Source organism: Cheilinus undulatus, linkage group 1 (assembly GCF_018320785.1).
Source record: "Cheilinus undulatus linkage group 1, ASM1832078v1, whole genome shotgun sequence".
Classification (NCBI taxonomy): Eukaryota; Metazoa; Chordata; class Actinopteri; order Labriformes; family Labridae; genus Cheilinus; species Cheilinus undulatus.
In genome coordinates this window covers 37,902,324-37,921,795 of record NC_054865.1, presented here as the reverse complement: position 1 = coordinate 37,921,795, position 19,472 = coordinate 37,902,324, and the positions used below count along the sequence as shown (strand labels likewise).

Genomic DNA, 19,472 nt, shown 5'->3' with positions numbered 1-19,472 from the left:
AGTACTGAGTAAAAAAATAAACGCTGAAAGCCAAACTGAGGAGGTCCAAGCTTTCTATCAATGACAAGAAAATGGCCAGTAGTGCAGCTTTCACAACATGTGACGGTCAGTAGATGGCAGGAGAATGATCCCACATTTCATCCCTAAACAGCTGTTCTATTTAAAATCAGACCTCAATGTCAACATCCTGGTTGGAGATTCATATACTCTTGTAGTTATTACACATTAAGGTAAGATCATATTTCACTGTGAAGTAGTGTTGCACAATCACATTTATCATATTGCCAGGCTGTGTAATAACATAGTCTTATCAAAGGCTGCAATTATTTTTGTATTCAGTACTACTGGAAAGGTTTAAAAAACGGTCTGCAGAAAGGCTTTTCAGTTTAAATTAGTGCCACTATAGTACTTTACAGAAGTACCTTTTATGTTCAAAAATGTTTATTTTTTGGGGAAAAAAAAATATATATATATATTCGTGTGTATATATGTATATATATATATATATATGTATATATATGTGTGTATATATGTGTGTGTGTGTGTGTGTGTGCCTTAAAGCACACTCAATACACACATTAAAAGGAACCCTGAATGTTAAGATATGGTAAATTTATTGAATTTTAACAACAGTTTATTCTATCTGTACATTGTAAAGACAAGCTATGTTTCTACATTTTCAAATTTAAAAAAAAGAAAGTTTCATCTGTAAACTGCCATTTTTTTGCAAAGTGATGTCATGGCTGCATTGTTCTTCCCACAAGTTTCAGAATCTACGCACCTCACTCTACATCCGAGATGGAAAAAGTATCAGACTATCAAGTAAAAATTATAGTTACTTTGGTTAAAGTTTACTCAAGTAGAAGTAAAAGTAAGACATTGGAAGTTTTCTCAAAGTACTTTGTTACTTTTGATACCCAAAGACCTTTCACAGTGAAATATGATCTTTCCTTAATGTGTAATAGCTGTGAGACAATATGACCCTCCAACCAGGCTGTTTATTACAAGGTGTGACTTAACCTAAAGTGAAATACAGCTGTTTTGGGATTAAATGTGGTAACAATCTCTCACCATGTGCTACTGACCGTCATCTGCTGTGAAAGTCAAACTCCTACCCATTTTCTTGTAGTTTGCAGAAAACTAGAACCTTCTCTTTTTGACTTTAGTTATTTTAGCTCATTTTCACATTTAAGCCCAGTGAAGCCTCAAAGCTGGCCATCCTGCTTGAGTGTGTACATTCTATAAAGCTCTGGAGGGCTGACAATTATTTAAAGCTCAACGATGATAAAACTGAGGTTTTAGTTGTTGCTCAGGATAAATTTGTCCCCTTAATTGTGCAGAACCTGGGTTGCCTCTCAAATGTTGTTCAACCAAATTTTTGAAAACTTGGTGTTATTTTTGACCAGTCTTTTTCTTTTGACAGTCACATCCAACAGCTAACTAAATCATGCTTGCCCCATCTTAGAAATATTAACAAACTCAGATCACTTGTCTCCCCTGCTGAACTAGAAATGCTCATTCACGCCTTCATTTCATCATGGATTGATTATTGTAATCCAATCTTCACCCCCCTCAATACAACCACACTAAATCACCTCCAGTCAGTCCAAAATGCTGCAGCCAGAGTACTAACAAGGTCACACAGATTCTCCCACATCACTCCTGTACTTAAATCCCTTCACTGGCTCCCCGTTACATTCAGAATCAAGTTCAAGATCCTCACACTCACTCACAGATCCCTGCAAGCCCCAGATTATCTATCAGAAGTCATCCACCCCTACCAGACATCCCGCCCCCTTAGATCAAACACAAGAATATCTCTCTGTCCCACGCACCTATCTAAAGACTCGGGGGGATGGAGCTTTTGAAGCCATTGGCCCTAAAATGTGGAATGAACTGCCCCTGTCTTTGTGCTCGGCAAGCTCTGTTAATGACTTTAAAAGTCAGTTAAAGACTCACCTGTTTAGGCAGGTTTTGGTAAATTGATTTTTCATTAATGTAATGTGAACTGTTTTTACTATGTTGTTTTATTGTTGCCATGACTATTGGGTCATGTAGTGATCTCAAAATCATCACTTTTATTCGCTGTATTTTTGTCTGTCTAAAGCACTTTGTGACTGCTGTGCTATAGAAACAAACTTTACTTACTTACTTACTTATTTTTTACATGGTACTTTGTGTTTTAAAGTGTAATGAAGTACAAAACTTTACCCAGAATATGCTTAAGTAAAAGTAGTGATTTTAAAAAGTACTCAAAAAGCTTCTCAATGACAGTAATTTGAGTAAAACTGATTAGTCACTTTCTACCCCTGATTTATTAGTTACTGCTTCCTCATTACCCTCTTTGCTAACACTACCCCTTTTTTTAAAATCACAAAGGTTTTGTGGCTGATGCTCCAGTAGGAGAACAGTTCAGCCATTTGACATCACTACCCTTCCCATGGAGTGTCAACCCTGAAGCCTTATTAATTTTAATTGCGTGTGCAGTTTAAGTGAAGAGGACACTAAGGTAGAAGTTACACTGAAATTCCACTTTTGCATTTAAAAACATTTTTGTTTCACTTTGGATTTTTTTGTACTAGTATAAGGGTATATAAGGTCATTTTAAATATACAACATTATATATAATATGTAACATATTTAAAGGTCATATAAGGGTTTTTGACTTTCTGTTTCTATAAAGAACGGCTTAGTTTGAATGAAAATAAGGATGTTTTGGTAGATCCAAAATTATGACGTGAACTTTACCATGGAAAATGGAACTTGTTATGGATCTTAAAGAAAATAACGATAAGTAAACGGTTAATGTATGATATTAGTAGGTGCAGATGAAAATGACTTGTCCACTGAGCTGTCTGTGCTTTTTCAAAGTGTAACCGGGTGGTAAAATTGTTTATATACATTTTATCCACTGGATATTTTATAGTTTTACTGTTTTAGTGAGCTCAAATGTACATGCTCTGTGTTTTCTTATGTTTCTGACATCGTTTTGTCACTGAATGGAGAATTAGATTGTAAGTGGACATCCACAGGTAGTTACTGGTTATGGTCACTAGGTGGCAGCATCGAGTGGCAAAAACGTCATGATGCACCCCGCCAAGTGCATCATGTTGTTTCTCTTCCTGTTTACTCCACATGCGACAACCTGGAGTTTTACTGCAGTGGCTGTGCTGTTTATGTGCTTAAAAGAAGTTAAAAACAGCGAATAAACATAGACATCTTGTTAGATATCACCGTAACAAAATGTTTTCTGTCAATATTGTAACTAGATGGTGTGTTTTAGGCTCTACTGAAGTTGAAGTTTTGGATTGTCTGCGCCATCCGCGAGTACTGTGTTTGCATTTGCACGGTAATGTTAGCTAGCTCAAACGGCATACAAGACTTTGTAACATGTAAGAGTACATGTGTACATTATTTTTATTTCAAAGGTAAAGACCGAATAAGAGACTGTAATCTCCAGGGAGTCCCATACTAAGAGTTGTGAACCTTGTTGAAATGTAAGTGTACTTTGTACATGTTTAGTGCACATTTTCAAACATTTTGTGAGTGATTCATTGTTGAATCTCTAGTTAACAGATTTTATTCTCTGTTTATATTGATAGCCTGAGCCCACTGCCGTATTTTCTTGGGTTTATTTCAGTTTCTTTTATGTCATTTCTCGAGAAAATAGAAGCTTTTGTGAGTGAAGCTGAACTCAGACTCACTCATACTGTAGAGCACTTTAAGGGGTGAATTAAGAGAATTTACATTGTTTTGCACTCCAAAAAGATTGACTTTGAGTTTTCAGAAATAAAATCCCAGCTACAAGAACCCTGTAGTTATTGTGTCCTGTGTAGCATCTTATTCCACAGGTTACAAAAGTAAAATGAGAAGTTAAGGTGAGGGGGGTGGACTTATTTTAACATAACTGTGGCTGCAGAGACAAACTGCAGTCCCTCAACCAAAGTGTGCTGAAAGGAACAATACTGCACATTATTTATGAGAAAAAAATATTATAATGCACTTGTTATGGACCATGATAAATTGTGATTAGTATATTAATGCACAGCCCTATTTTAAAGTGTATCCATAGTGTCATACATGAGAACTTTCTCAGTGAATTCTTCTCAATGCTTGTGATGGCTGCACTCTAAATATTAAAATCTCATGTCAGTGTGTTATTGCCAGTATTTTCTACTTCAAATATTATTGGAAGGGATGGAAACACAGAACCAAAAAAACTGCTAAAACAATTCAGTAGTTATTGTTGTGCAGTAATAAATTACTCTCTTTGTCTTAGTGTGCCACTACAACCTGAAGAAGGTGTAAGAGGATGTGGGTTGTCGTATTTTTAAAGTGTCTATCCCTATGAAGTAAAGACTTTCACATTTACATCTTGAGGGTCTGGACCTGGATTATCTATGCCTGTGTGTTTTGGTTATAAGTTGTCCATCCCTTCCATGAACAGCAGTGGTTTGAGGGACAGCAGATGCACTTTAGTTTGTGCCTCTTTTTAAAATATTGCTGGACTCATGGTACCTCCATTGCTGTTGCATTTAAAGTAATGTCTCATTATTCACTTCACTTTATACATTTTTTGTTTTATATTTTATATATATTTGAGAGAATTTTAATGGAACATGTTTTTAGGATAGAGAAGAATTTACAGAAGTGTCCTTTAAGCCCATTGAATTTTACTTCTTAAAAGCTCAATGCTAAGTAATACAGATGGTAGAATGCCAGTGAATCAGACGGGTGTGTTGGCTACTTGTCTGTAAAGAGGGTTTAATCAGTGAAATGATTCTTTATTCTGACCCGTTTTCCTCAGCCTATTCTAATGAAGTGGAGTAATGATCTCCACTATCAGCATCCAGCTGACTGCCACAGATTGATGTACAACACCAGAGACCGCCAGTGAGCCAGGATACGCGCGTGACTCTTGGCGAACGTGAATGGTGAGTAAATGTGCCTCCTTATCGACTGTACGGGCCTGCTGGCTGTTCTGGCATGATGGTCATAATGAAAGCAGACAGGCTGCTCATGACACTGACACTCAACAGAAGCCTGATGAAGGCTCAACACGTGAGATTCAGTCTCCAACTTGTACAGGTTGTGCGTAAAAAGGTGCGCAGCTGACGTTCTTACGTGGATATCACTGATTAATGATTGTGTTATGAAACGAAAATAATGATTGTTCATTATAGTGAGTATAGTAGCTGCTCACATAAGCAGAGATGTCTGTTTCACCTGCTCTCACCATCCCATGGAGCAGCGACAGGCTTCTTTACTATACCATCCCAGACAGGATTAACAGAATCAGCTGTCTCTATATTCACAAAGGATGTCTGCTTCAAGCCTGGAAGCTTTATTTCATTGTCAGGGGCGTTTCTATTTTGCAAATATGAGCGATAATTAGCGCTATGGAAATGGGGAAAAACGCATTTGGATATCCTAGTTTATTTTTCTTCACGTGCTACTGTTGGCTGGACATCAATGTGTAGTTTTGAAGTAAGAGCGTGCGTAAAACGCTGCTTAAGACGGGAACCTGATGAAATGGTCAGCAGCACTGAGGGCGCGCGGATCCTTCGCCGCCTCAGTTAAGTAGACGACCTCCTACCGACTTACTTCACGTCACCCCGCCCGTCTGCCTCCCGTCTCCTCCCTGAAACCTCTCCTGCGTCCATCCCTCTGAGCGCCTCTGGGCTGAACAAGAAAACACAGACTGAGAGAGACACGGGGAGAAAGTGGGAGAGTCCGACTATCCACGCAGACTCCAAACATCACCTAGACTACCTGCTCCAGCACAACGAGGGGAGGAGGACGCACAAGTGCAGGCGCGTCCATGCGTGCCAGCCGAGCAAGACAATAAGCGGGTAAAGGACCACGAATCCAAAATTGGAATAAGAGTTTGAGTGGAGAACTCTTTGGAAGACGGCGCAGCTGTGCTTCAAGAACAAAACAGCCTAAATGAGTACATGGTGAGAAGAGTCATGCATCTGAACAGAGAAGAAGATAACAGTAAAGGTGAGCAAAAGATTTCAGCGGCCATCAGTGGGTACATTTTTAATCCAGAGTGTGTGTAGTTCAAAGCTCTCGCGTTGGTTCCAGATGCCCTTGAGTTTGCCATGTTGATGTCAAGTAATGAAAGTGAGGGTCATTCCAACGAGCTGACGGTGCCTGCCGTACTGCTGTCTGTCTGCCTTTGACCAAAACGCACAGAAAAGCCTCGCGCGGCAGCGTGCAGGGGCTGTTGCATACACCCCTGTCTGTGAGACAGCCACTTGGGCACTTGTTGTGCACGATGTGGACGCTTCTCACGAGGTGACCTGAGCATACACGCACAAGGTCATTCATCCTCGGTCATTTTGAGGAGCAACCCGCCGTGTTTGTGCAGCTGCTGTGCGTGTGTTTGTATTGTCTGTGACTGAGTCGCCGCTGTTGTCTGTGTGCGTGTGCGTGTCCTCCGTTGTGGTCGGAAGGGAGAATTGGAGAGCAGACGGTGTGTAATGACACGAACCTTCCATCAGGACAAGTAATGATGATGCCCCTACCAGAGCCACGCGGGGTATTTTTACTCCACATCTCTGAGCTGAGGTCGAGGTCACTGACTAACACCTGATGCTGAGGAAGATTTACCTCCGGATGTCTGAAGACATGACGCAGCTTCTGTCTTATTTTGCATTGCTAAGTAACTAATAGGACTTGTCTTGTGTCCACCACACCCATATGAAATAAGTTAATCACAATGTTAATAACTGACATGTAGCATGGTCCCTTTCTGCTCTGCTTAACTCCTTATTCACTCATCTCATGCACGTGATCATTCAAGCTCACCTAGTGATAGAAGTAGAGCAGTTCTGTGCAGAACTCCATTAGTTTTTTGTTTTAAATAGTAAGACCTCTTAATCAAGCTGTAAATCTCTGTTTAAACTTTCCTTGCCCCACATCTTAGCACCATGCTGGTAATTATGTGATATTGCTGGCAAGGGAATAGGACATTTCATTTTTTATGTGCAGCTGTCAAGCTTTATGGGCAGCTAACATCTTTGTTTTTTAGCAGCTGTAAAACGTGCTGTTGAAAGTGGAGTTCCCCATGTGCTGAGTGTTGCCCAGCATAGTGACATTCCCCGTCCTCCCTCATCCAAAATGTCTTTTGACCTTATCCCCAGATAAGGTTTCACCAGGGACAAAAGATGAGTCATCATCAGCAACTAGAAGTGATTTCCTGATTACATGACAGACTTGTGTGCTTCTGGGATAGTGTGTGTGTGTGTGTGTGTGTGTCAGAGTGAGAGACAGAGAGGGAGTGTGAGTGTTCAGGCTTCTGAGAGTGAGAGGGAATGTGTGAGGGGAAGGTGTGCAAGTCAGAGAGCATTAGTGAGAAGGTGAAATGTAGCAGCAGAGCTCCATACTGAAGCACACAACTTTTTCATTGTGAGATGACTTTCTTTAAAATAGAGGCTTTAATGAACCCTGCGTATGAAGACATGTTGACCATTGTTGTTTTGTGCAATCTGGGTTGTGATGCCAAATAGTTACATTGTTCTTGTTCCCTTTGAGCATCAACCTCCAAGCCTTTTTGATTGTAACCCAAGTGCAGCTTTATTAACCCTCTGAGACTGAAATAGTTGTTACGACAAGAAGAGACACAGGTTAAAAATGTAGTAACTTTTGAATCATAAACAATAACCACTAACTTTTTTTTCCTCTTGTAGCCAGTAGTTTTGCCGTTCTAATGGAACAACAAAACTCTGTAGCCCCTAAGGAGGCTTTCCTAGCAAGCCTGGAACCTGGATGACTTTCTGGGACATTTAAAGGTGAAATCCACACCAGTAACTCAGACGTACAAATCTTTTAATCAAATTTTTTAAGCAATTTTTTTGATTGTTTCTGCTGCTAGCAACTGATGCTATCTTTCATTATGTATCCCACAATGCATTGTGACAGGCTGTGACAATCAATGACGGGCTGTTCAATCGGGGCATAATGGTTTGTCAAACTGCACATATCTTTACAATTCGAGCATGAAGTTGATGTTCTGAAAAGCTCATAATGGAGAGAAAGAGGGACAGAGAGCCTGTGGTGTGTTCCTCTGTGTCACTGCAGACAGGACCTGCTTTGAGTAATGACACAAATGGAGCCAATACAAGGAATTTTTTTTGTTTAAATATGTGAATATTTGAAAGATTTTTTTGCAGGATCTTTTTTCCACTTTTGGTTCCCAAGAGATAGAACAAGTTTGTGCAAAAATGTCTTAGTCATTACTTTTTATACATAAAAATCTTGAGTTTTAATTTCAGTTTAATTGAACTCTTTTGTCTTTTTAGTTCTATACCTTTAAGATTTAAGTAACATTACTGCAGCACACATATTGTAAAAGCCCAGATTGCCCTGAAATGTTTAGAGCTTGACTATGCACCACAGGGTTGATGTTTTACAAGCTTTATAATGGTAAGATAGTACTTTATTGATCCCCAGAGGGGAAATGCTGGCATTGCAGCAGCACAACCAAGGAGAAAGATGTTAGAATACAATCGAATTGATTGAGAATAAGCAACATAAATATAAACAAGAAAAAAAATAATTAAAAGGGGCAGTAGGTATATACAGGTGACATTTTGTGCAGTCAGTAGCAATTAAAGTAACATGGATGAATATCAATATAACCAATAAATATTTATGAAAAAATAGAAAAAGCACATGTGGTTTAAAAGTTAAGGTGCCAAATACAACATAATAAAATACATTCTATACAGTATTTATGGCCTAATGAGTATGACAAGTTTATTATTGACCAAATGGGTAAGACATAGCCTGGGGCTCAGAGGGTTAATAAAGAAGACAATAAGGAAAAGTTAGTGCAATGTAGATCAAGATGAGAAAAATCTGAAAGATGTGAGTAGAACAATGGAACCATTAGACATCACTACCTAGAGTGCCTCAACAACGGCAGCCTGCCTGTCAATCTATTTTTGCTTTGAAACATAGAACTGTAGTCAGTCTCTTTACCATTAATTCTCAGCTGGTGGGTTGGGACTCAAACGTGGTTCACAGAGCTATTTTCAGTGGGTCGCTTATATGGGTGTTTACTCAAAATCCTTGATTTTGAAGAAAATGTCTTCATGCCTTTGATCCTTTTTATCATGTGTGTAGGTTCTCGTTCATCCAGGTCATGGTTATTCAAATCTTCAAAGGGGGCAGCTTGAAGAACTTCTACCAAGTCCAGGTGCTCCCTTGATGAAGATTTGGATTCCTTCATATCATTTGTTCCATCTGAAGTTGAAACAGCAGGAAATTTGACATTAAGTAGCTGGTGGTGGATCTGGACTCTATAGACCAGTTGAGAACCATTGCTTTATACAATATACATATAAAAACACTAATGTTATTGCAGTAAAGTCAATCTGTTTAAATATGCAGGCTTCTTTTATACATTTCTACCAGTGAAGAGATGATTGATACATGGGTGACAACAGTGCTCCCTCTGCTATGGAATAGTAATGTACAGGTACGCTGTTTTATAAATCTGTCAGCAGGTAGCAGCCAATAATGAAGATATTTACAAAATAATTGTTTCCGGTGAGCACCTCCAATGTCAGTTAAATCAACTTAATTCCATTAAACCAAGTAAACCAGCTTTGTATGTCAGACTTTTTTGGTTCAAAAGAAGAAGAATTTGGTAAATCTTAATAAAGGACAAACCAAGGTAAAATAAAAAAAGGACTTAATTTTAAAAAGTATACTGAAATTGGTCTGAAAATTGAAGAATATACCCCAAGGCAACTTTACTCACAAGTGTGTTTCCTCGTTTATATCTGCCATTGATAAAAGTGTAATCATGATGATGAAGTGAGTGGAAATAAGCTGACTGTTTAGTTACCTTTATGGTATACATGTAACTCTGGCCAGAAGCTGTTTATAGAGTAGCTTTCTGTTTGTGACATGTTCAAGATGGCTGAAGTCTTCTGATGATCCGTGAGGCTATTCTGTCACTTTAACCCGCAACTGAAACAGATGGTGTTTGAAGCTTTTAGGGCATCTACTGTGTCACAATGAATCAGAGGAATCCTTCAGATTCATCACCAAAAAAAATTAAAGCCTAGCCTCCAGCTTTAATTGTCATGTTGAATCACTCAGGGAAGTCTAGACAATGCAAAAATACATTTAACACTTGTTTTTCATCAGTGAAAATCTCTGCAGGGTTAATTTTTTGCTAGGAAAGTGTTGGTGAGCTAAATCATTTTTACATCTTTTCAGGAAAGAAATTACTTTTCAGCCAGAGCCAAAGTGAAACTGCATGATCACAAGAATATAGGCAGAAATACACAACCGTTTTCTGCTTTCTTTAAAGGTTGATGCTTTGATATAGGATTAACAGGATGATACTTGAACCTGCAGTGACATCCCCAGTCAGATCAATGGTTACATTCAGCAGCTTGTTTTGCACTTGTTGGCTCAGGAAACAAACATGAGATGTACCTTCAGCTCTCCAAGGTCTTGTCCTTAACCTGTTCAGTGATGAATGGAAATGAAAATCAATTACTTTTGCTTGTGCGTCAGAAGTTTTTAGACATCTTTGCTTCAAAAACACATTTTGTGGTACACCATTGAAGCAAGTTGTAGAATAACTTGTTACCAGTGCTGCTTTGGCAAATTTAAAAAGTGCACACTGCATAGTGTGAAACTTATCAGGAGTAGGAATTTAAGAGTTGTCAATCCATCTATCTATCCATGAACTATTCTACTTATCCTGTCTTGGGGTTGCGGGGGCTGGAGCTGATCCTAGATGTCACTAGGTGAGAGGCGGGGTGTACCCTGGGCTCGTTGTCAGTCAATCACATAACTGACAAATGACAACAGACAACCAGTCACTCTTACATAAACATCTACAGGCTATTTAAAGTTACTAGTTAACACAAGAAGCCTTTTAGGACTGTAGGAGGAAACCCAGGAGAGAAGCAACACATGCACAGAGGGAACGTGCAGACTCACTTCACATAGACAGGGATTTAAACAGGAACCTTTTTGTTGTGAGGTGACAGTGCTAACCCCTGAATCACCATGTCGCCCTTGAAGAACTGTACTGTATAAAAATTACTTACTCTTTTGTTTTTTTATATAATGAAATACATTATTTTCAGTAAGTTCAGGCTAAGGGAAACTTAAACTTTTGGAAATTCGTAATTCTTGTCAAGCAGGGATGTTAGTGAATGGGTGCTGCTGTGAAAGACAGCTGTTAAAATCCTATCCATGTTTACTGGGTTTTCACTGGAATAGGTTTTAGCTCTCTAACAATGCTTAACATGGTAGGTTAACTGTAAAAGAATTGCTTTCACTTCTTGTGTATGTAGCAGTTCAGTTTAAAAAGTTTTTTTTCCTGTCAGCACAGCAAGTAAACATTAAAGTATAAATCATTATGATACAATACACAGCTGCCACAGACTGACTCAGAAAGACAGGCAGATGCTGCAGGACACTTTTCAATGCTATAAACATTGATTCAACAAGTATATACTCAGAAAAAAAACAGGTTGGGTTAGATGGTGTTAGAAATGTGAAGTATTCTGAGACTTGTTTGTATTAAAGTCAGTGAATGTACTTACATTTTGATCCCATATTGCAATGCAGGCACTTACTCATCTTCACAAATATCGACCAGGCTGACTAATAATATATGCAGAAAGAACATAAAACAAAAGTTGCAATCTACTGGATGTTGGTGTGTGGATTTATCTTGAAGGCGATTGGTCAGATGTTTTCTTGAGCAAAGTTATTGAACAGAATGAATCACTGGATTATTGGAGCATAATAAGAAATGTATTTTGTACTGGTGTAGTTTTGTGTAGGTATTTAAGCAGTATTGTTGTGTTTCCTCCTGAACAGGCCATGTGTTGACCTTGCAAAGCTGGTGGATTGTCTAGATTCCTATCTGTCATTAGGCAATTACAATTTTACAATGTTACAATGTCATTGAGACAGACACTATGACGTTCATCTGAGACAGGTGTTCCTGGTGTTACAAAGCTTCACCAAGGGCCCATACTGGATCATACTGACCAGGTTTTGAACCCCCAATCTCATGTACCAAAGTCAGCAGTGTAAACCACTGAACTATCCAGCCTCTGTAAAGCCTAGATTTGAAACGTTTGTGCTCGGTGTGAGAACAGACCTGACTAGTTGTACTAAAAGCTGTTAATAATGGCTGCCAGTGGAGTAGCGATTAGCTTGAATGTAGCCATTGTATAGTGACAGTTTTATCAGAAGTTGACCACATTTCTTCATTTTAAAAAAGAGCAAAGAAAAGCACTAAAAGCCTTTCATGATGGAAAAGATGTTTTTGTTCTCCTCCTGACCTGCTTTAGCCTGAGTTTCTGATAGTTGCGTGTAGAGTTTAGTTGTATTGCAAGCAAGCACAGGTGGGAAGTAACTCTGTACTTAAGTAGACTTTCCAGGCATCTGTACTTAACGTGAGTATTTATTTTTTTTGGGATGACTTTTTTACTTTTACTCCCTACATTTGAACACAAAAATCTATACTTTCTACTCCTGATGAACAAAAGCATGACCCTGGCTCAGTCTGAAGCCAACAAACATCTGTTCATATCTTGAAGAGATGCATTAAGTTGTCTTCACTGCAGTTGGGTCTCTCTGCACAACGGTGTGTATCCTGTCTTCCAGTTCATTTTAGGCTGACATGACAGATTTGGTTCTCTTCTGATTGTTTTTTTCAAAGTAAAAGCCCGATCACTTTATTTCTGTGGTGAGACTACCAGTGTTTTCACATGATGCTCTGAAATGTTAGTCCTTTGGTCATTGTAGTGACCGGTAAAGTTGCTTCAGTTTTTCTCTGCATCCATGCTTATGTTTCTACACTATGTAAATGATTTAAAGACTTCAGATTTTAATATATAACAACTCATATGTGATCTCCTTCTTGTGCTCTGCCCCCATCTCTGCCATTTCTTTCATGAATATTAAGTTCTCCTTCTGTACATGTCTATAAAATAGATGTTTTTATCAAAGCTAAATGTCTAAAACCTGCATAACTGAAACCACCTCTGTGTACAGGTAAGACAAACTGTCTGTAAAATTAAATTTAAGGAATTTTTTTGGTATGGAGAGTACTAAAGCTGTTTTAATTTTTTTTATGATTTCCAGAATTATCAGATGAGGTATTGCATATCAGTGATGGTAAAAATTCATTTTTACTTTTTTCTTTTATACTTAAGTACATTTCAGAGCCTGTACTTTTAAAATTTTACTTAAGTAAAGGAGTTGAATTAGTACTTCTACGTTAACCAGAGTATTTTCTCACACAAGTATCTGTACGTCTACTTAAGGATGTGAGTACTTTTGACAACTCTGCAAGCCAGCAGTAATGGCTGCTGTCACTGATGCTATTAGCTCAAATGTAGTTTTAGGGACAATTTTAATCTAATGCGTTTTATCCAGCAACAAGCTCCACCGTTTGTGGACTACCACAGAGCCTTACTGCTGAGTTAAAGTTACTTATCAGAGCTGTGCACGCCTTCTATCCCATTTTTTCTTCTTGCTCTGATTGGCCTGCAATGAATGTGACAGACAGAATGTTTATCCAATCACTGAGAATTTTTTTTAAGCCTTTCCCCTCCCAGGGGCTTGAATGAATGTGAAATATATCCCATCAAATGGATGCATGAACCAGTCTATCTGGCATGTCAGGTTAGCCATATGTCATGTTGGCCTCTTGGCAGGGTGCCAAAGAGACTCATTATTAATGTGGCATGTGAACATCCAGAGATAACTGTGTAATATTAGCAGCATTGAGATTCAGAGGAAAATGTTTAGTTGATGCTATGGAGCAAAACTAATGGGCTGGAATCTTATTATTGGTTAGAGACAAGCTGCAAGAGAGCAGACGCACACAGAGCAGTAATTAATAAAATCGGAAACAAAAGTATTTACATTCCCAGTTTAACTCTGAGGCCTGCTGCTGGGAAAAAAAAGTCCTCTAGATTTATGGACAACAGGGAAAAGACCAAGACAGCATGAAAGGGGAAATATTGCTCTGTTCTACTTAGCTGCACACATATTTACAACCTGGGAGGAGTATGATAGAATATCCCATCAAAATGATGGCTGAATAGAAAAGTTAGACAGGAAGGGACCAGAAGAAGAGACAACTTGTCAAAGAGAGGGACACAGACAAGAGTGCATGCACTGAGGATGACCAGACAAATGAATTCTTCAGTATTTCCCCAAAATGCCACATAGATTTCTACTGTGGTGTATGAGTTCTGTGGAAAGAATCATAAATTCAATAAGACATTTTCTCTGAGGTTTTCAAGCTAAGATCTGTTGCACTTACATTTGATTTTGCTTCATCAACTGAGAGTTGTGTAAATGGTGTTTGATTTAAATGCCTGTTATAACCTTTTTTTTTAGTCTCAACTATAATCCTTTTAAACATGATCTACCACTGCTAGAGTGTAAAGAAAATTGGGCTCTGAATTTTTTGGCTCTATCCAGCCTTTTACTATAGTTCAAACACAATTATATACACTATCCCTTTCTCCCCTTTAATAGTTTATCCAGATTATTCCCTCCAATACTGACAAAGCTGAGAAGTAAGTGGCATAGACACAGATGTAAAGTGTTTTTTTCCACTTTGTTTTCACTGACTCCTCTGTGGTGAGCATGGTGGACACAATCCCTCCTCAAGAAGGAGTAAAAAGTGAGCAATTGTTTAAAAAAAACATCTGAGTATGTATTTATTTTCATTATTTATTTATGATTACAATAATGGTCTCTGCTACACTCTCTCTTCATATTCACCATCTAACTCTCCAACACACACTTGTGTCCCCTCCACCTGTTGCTGAATGCAGTTGTAGATCACACCTGCTGCTGAGTTTACACATCTTTTGAGGCATCTTGATTGGAATAGTTTTACATCTTTACTTTCTTTTATAACTAACTGCTTGTTTTAATCTGTTTCACTTCTTCCAAACTTTCATTTTCTGAGCAGAAACAAGCATAGTGGGAAGACGAGGGATGAAGGAGGCATGACGGGGCCAGCCAACTGTCATTCTAAAGGAAATAACATGCTGCTTCTGCAATCTTTGTCAGTGATTTGCAGTAAAAGAAGAAATCAAAGATAACCAAAATCTTAAAATTGTCTCAGTGTATCAGCCAACTAGGAAAATGCTTTGTATGCCAGATTACTGTGCAGTCTAGCTCTGTGAACTTCTGATATTTTCTAGATACTTTACGAGATTTAGGACCTGATATTTTCAGAAACTTGCCTTTCACTGATGAAAGCAGGAGACTGTGTGAGTTGTGCACTCCTAACTTAGAATGCTATGCACCTTTGAGTAAAGGGAGGTGGCAGACAGGAAGGAGGAGTCTTCTGTAATGTTCTGTAATGATAACACCACAACATGTATAACACAACTCATACAATAGCACATGTGAAAGCATGTTTCCACAAGACAAGACTGAGAGCGGAAAAAAACTGTACATCAGTGAAACTTTGCCCAGCATGAACCAGTGCCATCAACCTGCCCATCTCCCGCTTAGTCTTCCGCTCCATTACCGGCCAGTTTTACACATCAACACAACTTCTTGTGAACACTATACTGGGACACTGGGCGTGAAAAGTTCGAGTGAAGTCTAGTTGAAAAATATGGCATTTTATTTTCACACTGGTTGCTCACCTGGATGATGTGAAGATTTTTTAAGAGCACACAGTTTGTGCAAAAGTGGCTTACAATTGCTTTCTTCAGGTCACTGGGGTCACAATGAGATTGCTCCCTAAAGGACAAGAAAATCTATAAAATTAATCAATTAAAAACCTGTTTCCATTTAAGTTCTGTAGGGATTTTTGCAGGAGTAGTGAAGGAGGTCATGGCTGTAATTTAAAGTGAGAGACCTGCTGTAAGATGGTTTAGTATGTGTGATGGACCAACAAAAAAACAACATAGTGAAGGGGAGAACCCTGACCACACTTCTACTATGCTAGAGATAACAACTGTTAGGCAAACAATTAATTAGAGCCTTAAACAGCAAGGTTACTAATTTAAAAATGGATATACTACTGTATTGTCAGAGAAAAAACGATAGTATTTCCAATAAACGGGTAGAGAAAATCACAGATAGGTATGACAGGACATTGATTCTGTTGACAGTGACATTTTTGTTATCCTGAACAAATTTACTCATCACACCTGTAGATTTTTTATGGACTCTAACTGTCAGCCTTCTCCTGGAGAATCAACACTTTTCTTTGCTCCAGTCCTTTAACAGGTAGTTAATGCTAGTGCTGGCATTGCTGACCATATATTTCTAGAACTGGTTCAGCAATAACTTTAAGAACCAATCAGACTTTAAAAAAAAAATAAAAACGTAGCTGTCCTCTTGGTACTTTAGGATTCTGTGGTGTATGTTTAGTTGAGCTCTTTGCTTGTTGTAATCTACTCTGATCACAACCTTGTCCTCTTTCTTTCCTGCACTTACAATCACAATCAGTGTCTGTCACTCTGCAGTGATAACCAGTGATCTTTGATGTGCAAGATCACAACAAGGAAATTTCTCATCAGGGGAGTTCAGAGAATGTGCTCGTACACGCTCTTTCAGGTAGATTGTCATTTGTCATGCAGTGTGATTTATAAGGTCACCATGCCTTATCAGTTTGTGCCTTGATGAAGGGTCTGTTACATCTTCAGCTTGTACCACCAGTCAGTGTTTGTCTTGATTGTGTAGAAGAATAACTTAGACTGAGTACAGGGATGCTACGCTGTTATCATGAAGACCCTTATTAGGTGAGGCACCCAGTCCACTTTTCATTTTCAAGTTTACAGTTTTATCGGACAGGCTTTCTATTCTCTGCAAAGTTGACAGTCATTGGCAGGGTTTCAGTTTACTAGTTTGTATGTGCATTTTAATGTGTGAACAAAAACTGAATTGGAAATGAAACAAAGTTGGGGGGAAAAAGTACTTGGAAAAACATCATTAAAAAGTCTTATGCTTGGAGGATGTGGAGAAGTCTGTATTCATACAAGGAAAGTGACTTTAAGCAGCATAAAAATATTGAGTGAATATAGGATGATGTCTCTGAATTAACATGCTGAAGTGAGCAGCTAGGGCAGCTAGGGTTCTTTGCAGATGATGTCATGCAGCAGTGGAGAAAACCTGTTGGGGGGCAAGAAGTGATTTCTACATATACAAAAGCTACCAAAAAGGCCATGTTTTTGGCTGTTTATGACTATGCCATGTGTTTAAAATGTGAAAATAAAAGCATGCTTAATTCTTGTGCTTCAACGCCTGGTAAATCGATTAAATTTTGGGGAAAACACTTTTTTTTGTTGGAATGGTTAAGTATTATATCAGAATTTGTGTATATATCGCTTCATACTGCGCTGGCATGTGTTGTCATCTGCAGTCAACAGATGTTGTTGACAGTAGAAATTTCTGTGGTTATCAGAGACCCCGCCAATCAGAGCCACTTGCTGTGGCACTCTAAGAGTATGAGAAACCACATTTTCCTTTTTAAAAAAAAACGGTTGACATCTTATGAACTTTCTCTTCTATATCATCATTTTCGGGTAGCTCATGGTTAGTCTCACTTGGATACTTCAGACAATATAGCATGTAATCAAATATACGATGGAGAAAATGAAAGGGGATTTTACATCAATGTTAAGCTCTAGAAGTCTGCCTTTGGATCATAATGCAACATGGAATTTAGCCCTGTTTTCCTGCTTTTTTTCTCTTTCTATCACAAGTAGCACCACATACTGCTTGACCTGTTGTCTCTACTACTTGTATAACAGTAGTGGATGGAAATATGCATAGATCTTCATTTATTTTGCTGAATTGCTAAAAATGATATGTTTGGATAGAAACCCTACTGTTGGCTGTAGTTTGATGAGTATCATACCACTGTGGCTCTAGATGTGTCTATACTTAATATGAATGTATAATCCTTGTTTAAAATGTGAAAATGGGGAACCTACCTGTGGAGTGGGTGAGGTTTTCATTGACAGAAAATGTGCACACACTCATTAATCCTATATTTAGCTGCATGGGGAATAGGTCTGCTGCTTTAAATGTTTTTGGTTTTGACATGTAAGAGTAAATGAGTCCATGCCTAGTCGTAATATGATAAACTTGAGGCAGTTTTTGTTTTTGCATTGATTTAGTTAAATTTTTGTCTTGTATGTAGTTGGTATCACATAAAGATCTGAAAGGACTAGCTGCCTATTTTTCTGTTTGTATTCAATCAGTGAAAAAGAGACGACATTCAACAGGAGGAAATCTATTCCTTTTAAAAAAGCCATTGATAAATGACTTGGTGGTAATTTGGCATATCTACACTATAGAGACCATCCCTCTTTTAGTTTTAACCCCTTTTTTTTGCTAACTTCTTACAGACTACAAAACAAAATGTTGCTGCTATTACATGATCAGAGAACCTTTCTTGTTCATGCCCCATTAATGTATTTGATCTTACAGCCATCCTTGTCCTTAACCTGTACACACACATTACATAACACAGACTATGTATATTTGTGTGTATTATATTTGGTGCGTGGTCAGGCAAGTCTGTTCTCTTACATAACTACTTCAGCAGCATGTCTATGCTAAAGACTGAATTATAATTGTTCCCTGCATTCACTCTACTTCTGTCTCTCCTCTTGCTTGACCCTGCTTGCCATCTTGTCTCCGTCTTACTCTGCGCTCTGCAATTATTGATAACTTTCCACGCACAAGAGAAACACAAGGCCAGAGATGGTGGAGAAGATTTTGGAATCTGGATAAAGTTGCATCAAGAAAGTAGCAGTAGTGTGGGCTGAAAATGTTACTGGCAGATACAGGGGGCTGGTGCAGAAAGACAGAAATAGATAATTGGAGATGGAGGCAGAGGGAGAGAGAGGGGGCCAGTCTAGATTTTGAGAGAATATCTGTTATGTCTCTCAGTGGTGAGTGTTTCGAAGAGGAAGAGAAATACTCTATGCCTTTAATCAGGGAACTCGCTGAGGCAACATTGCTCTGCTCTCCAGACATTGTACAGAGACAAAACAGAGGAGAGGGAAGGAAGGAGCTGGATCTGCCATTTTTTGATTCTGATTTGTGCGTACAGATTTGGAGAAAGATGCACTCCGGGCTCTTTTTGTTTGGTAGGATGCTGACAACAATAACAGTACACAAAGTATAGCAAAATACCAAAGCAACGCTTGTAGTCAAACAGTCTAATCTCTGAATGAGAACTATAGGGGAGACAGAATGATGTCCTGTGTTTAGAGTAAGTGTATATTGGACATTAACCATTTTGTTTTAGAGGTTCCTTGTAGATGACGTCATGCAGCAGCAGTGAGCTGAGAGGCAAGAAGGTATTTCTGCAAAGGGAAACGCTACCAAAAGGCCAAGTTTTCAGCTGTTTATGACTATGCCAAGCATTCAAAGTTTAAAAATAGAAACATTCTCAATCCTTAAGCTACTTTTGTGTCCCAAAA

At 38.5% G+C, this 19,472-nt stretch overlaps 1 protein-coding gene across 11 annotated transcripts in view; it reads left to right on the top strand.

Annotated features, from left to right (window-relative positions):
- Nucleotides 1-19,472, top strand: part of syt7b (synaptotagmin VIIb) — a 191,429-nt gene that overhangs the window by 7,000 nt on the left and 164,957 nt on the right. For 8 of the 11 annotated variants that reach the window (XR_005991752.1, XR_005991756.1, XR_005991759.1 and 5 more), the window contains one exon: nucleotides 4,808-4,934. Coding sequence is in view for 1 of the 11 variants with exons in the window: in XM_041784080.1 (XP_041640014.1) it covers nucleotides 5,955-6,003 (49 nt within the window). In the remaining 10 variants the exon portion in view is untranslated. Of the gene's footprint in view, nucleotides 1-4,807; nucleotides 4,935-5,782; nucleotides 6,004-7,694; nucleotides 7,797-9,132; nucleotides 9,653-19,472 lie in introns of those variants that run through there. The other 3 variants (XR_005991753.1, XR_005991755.1, XM_041784080.1) reach the window with 3 other exon arrangements.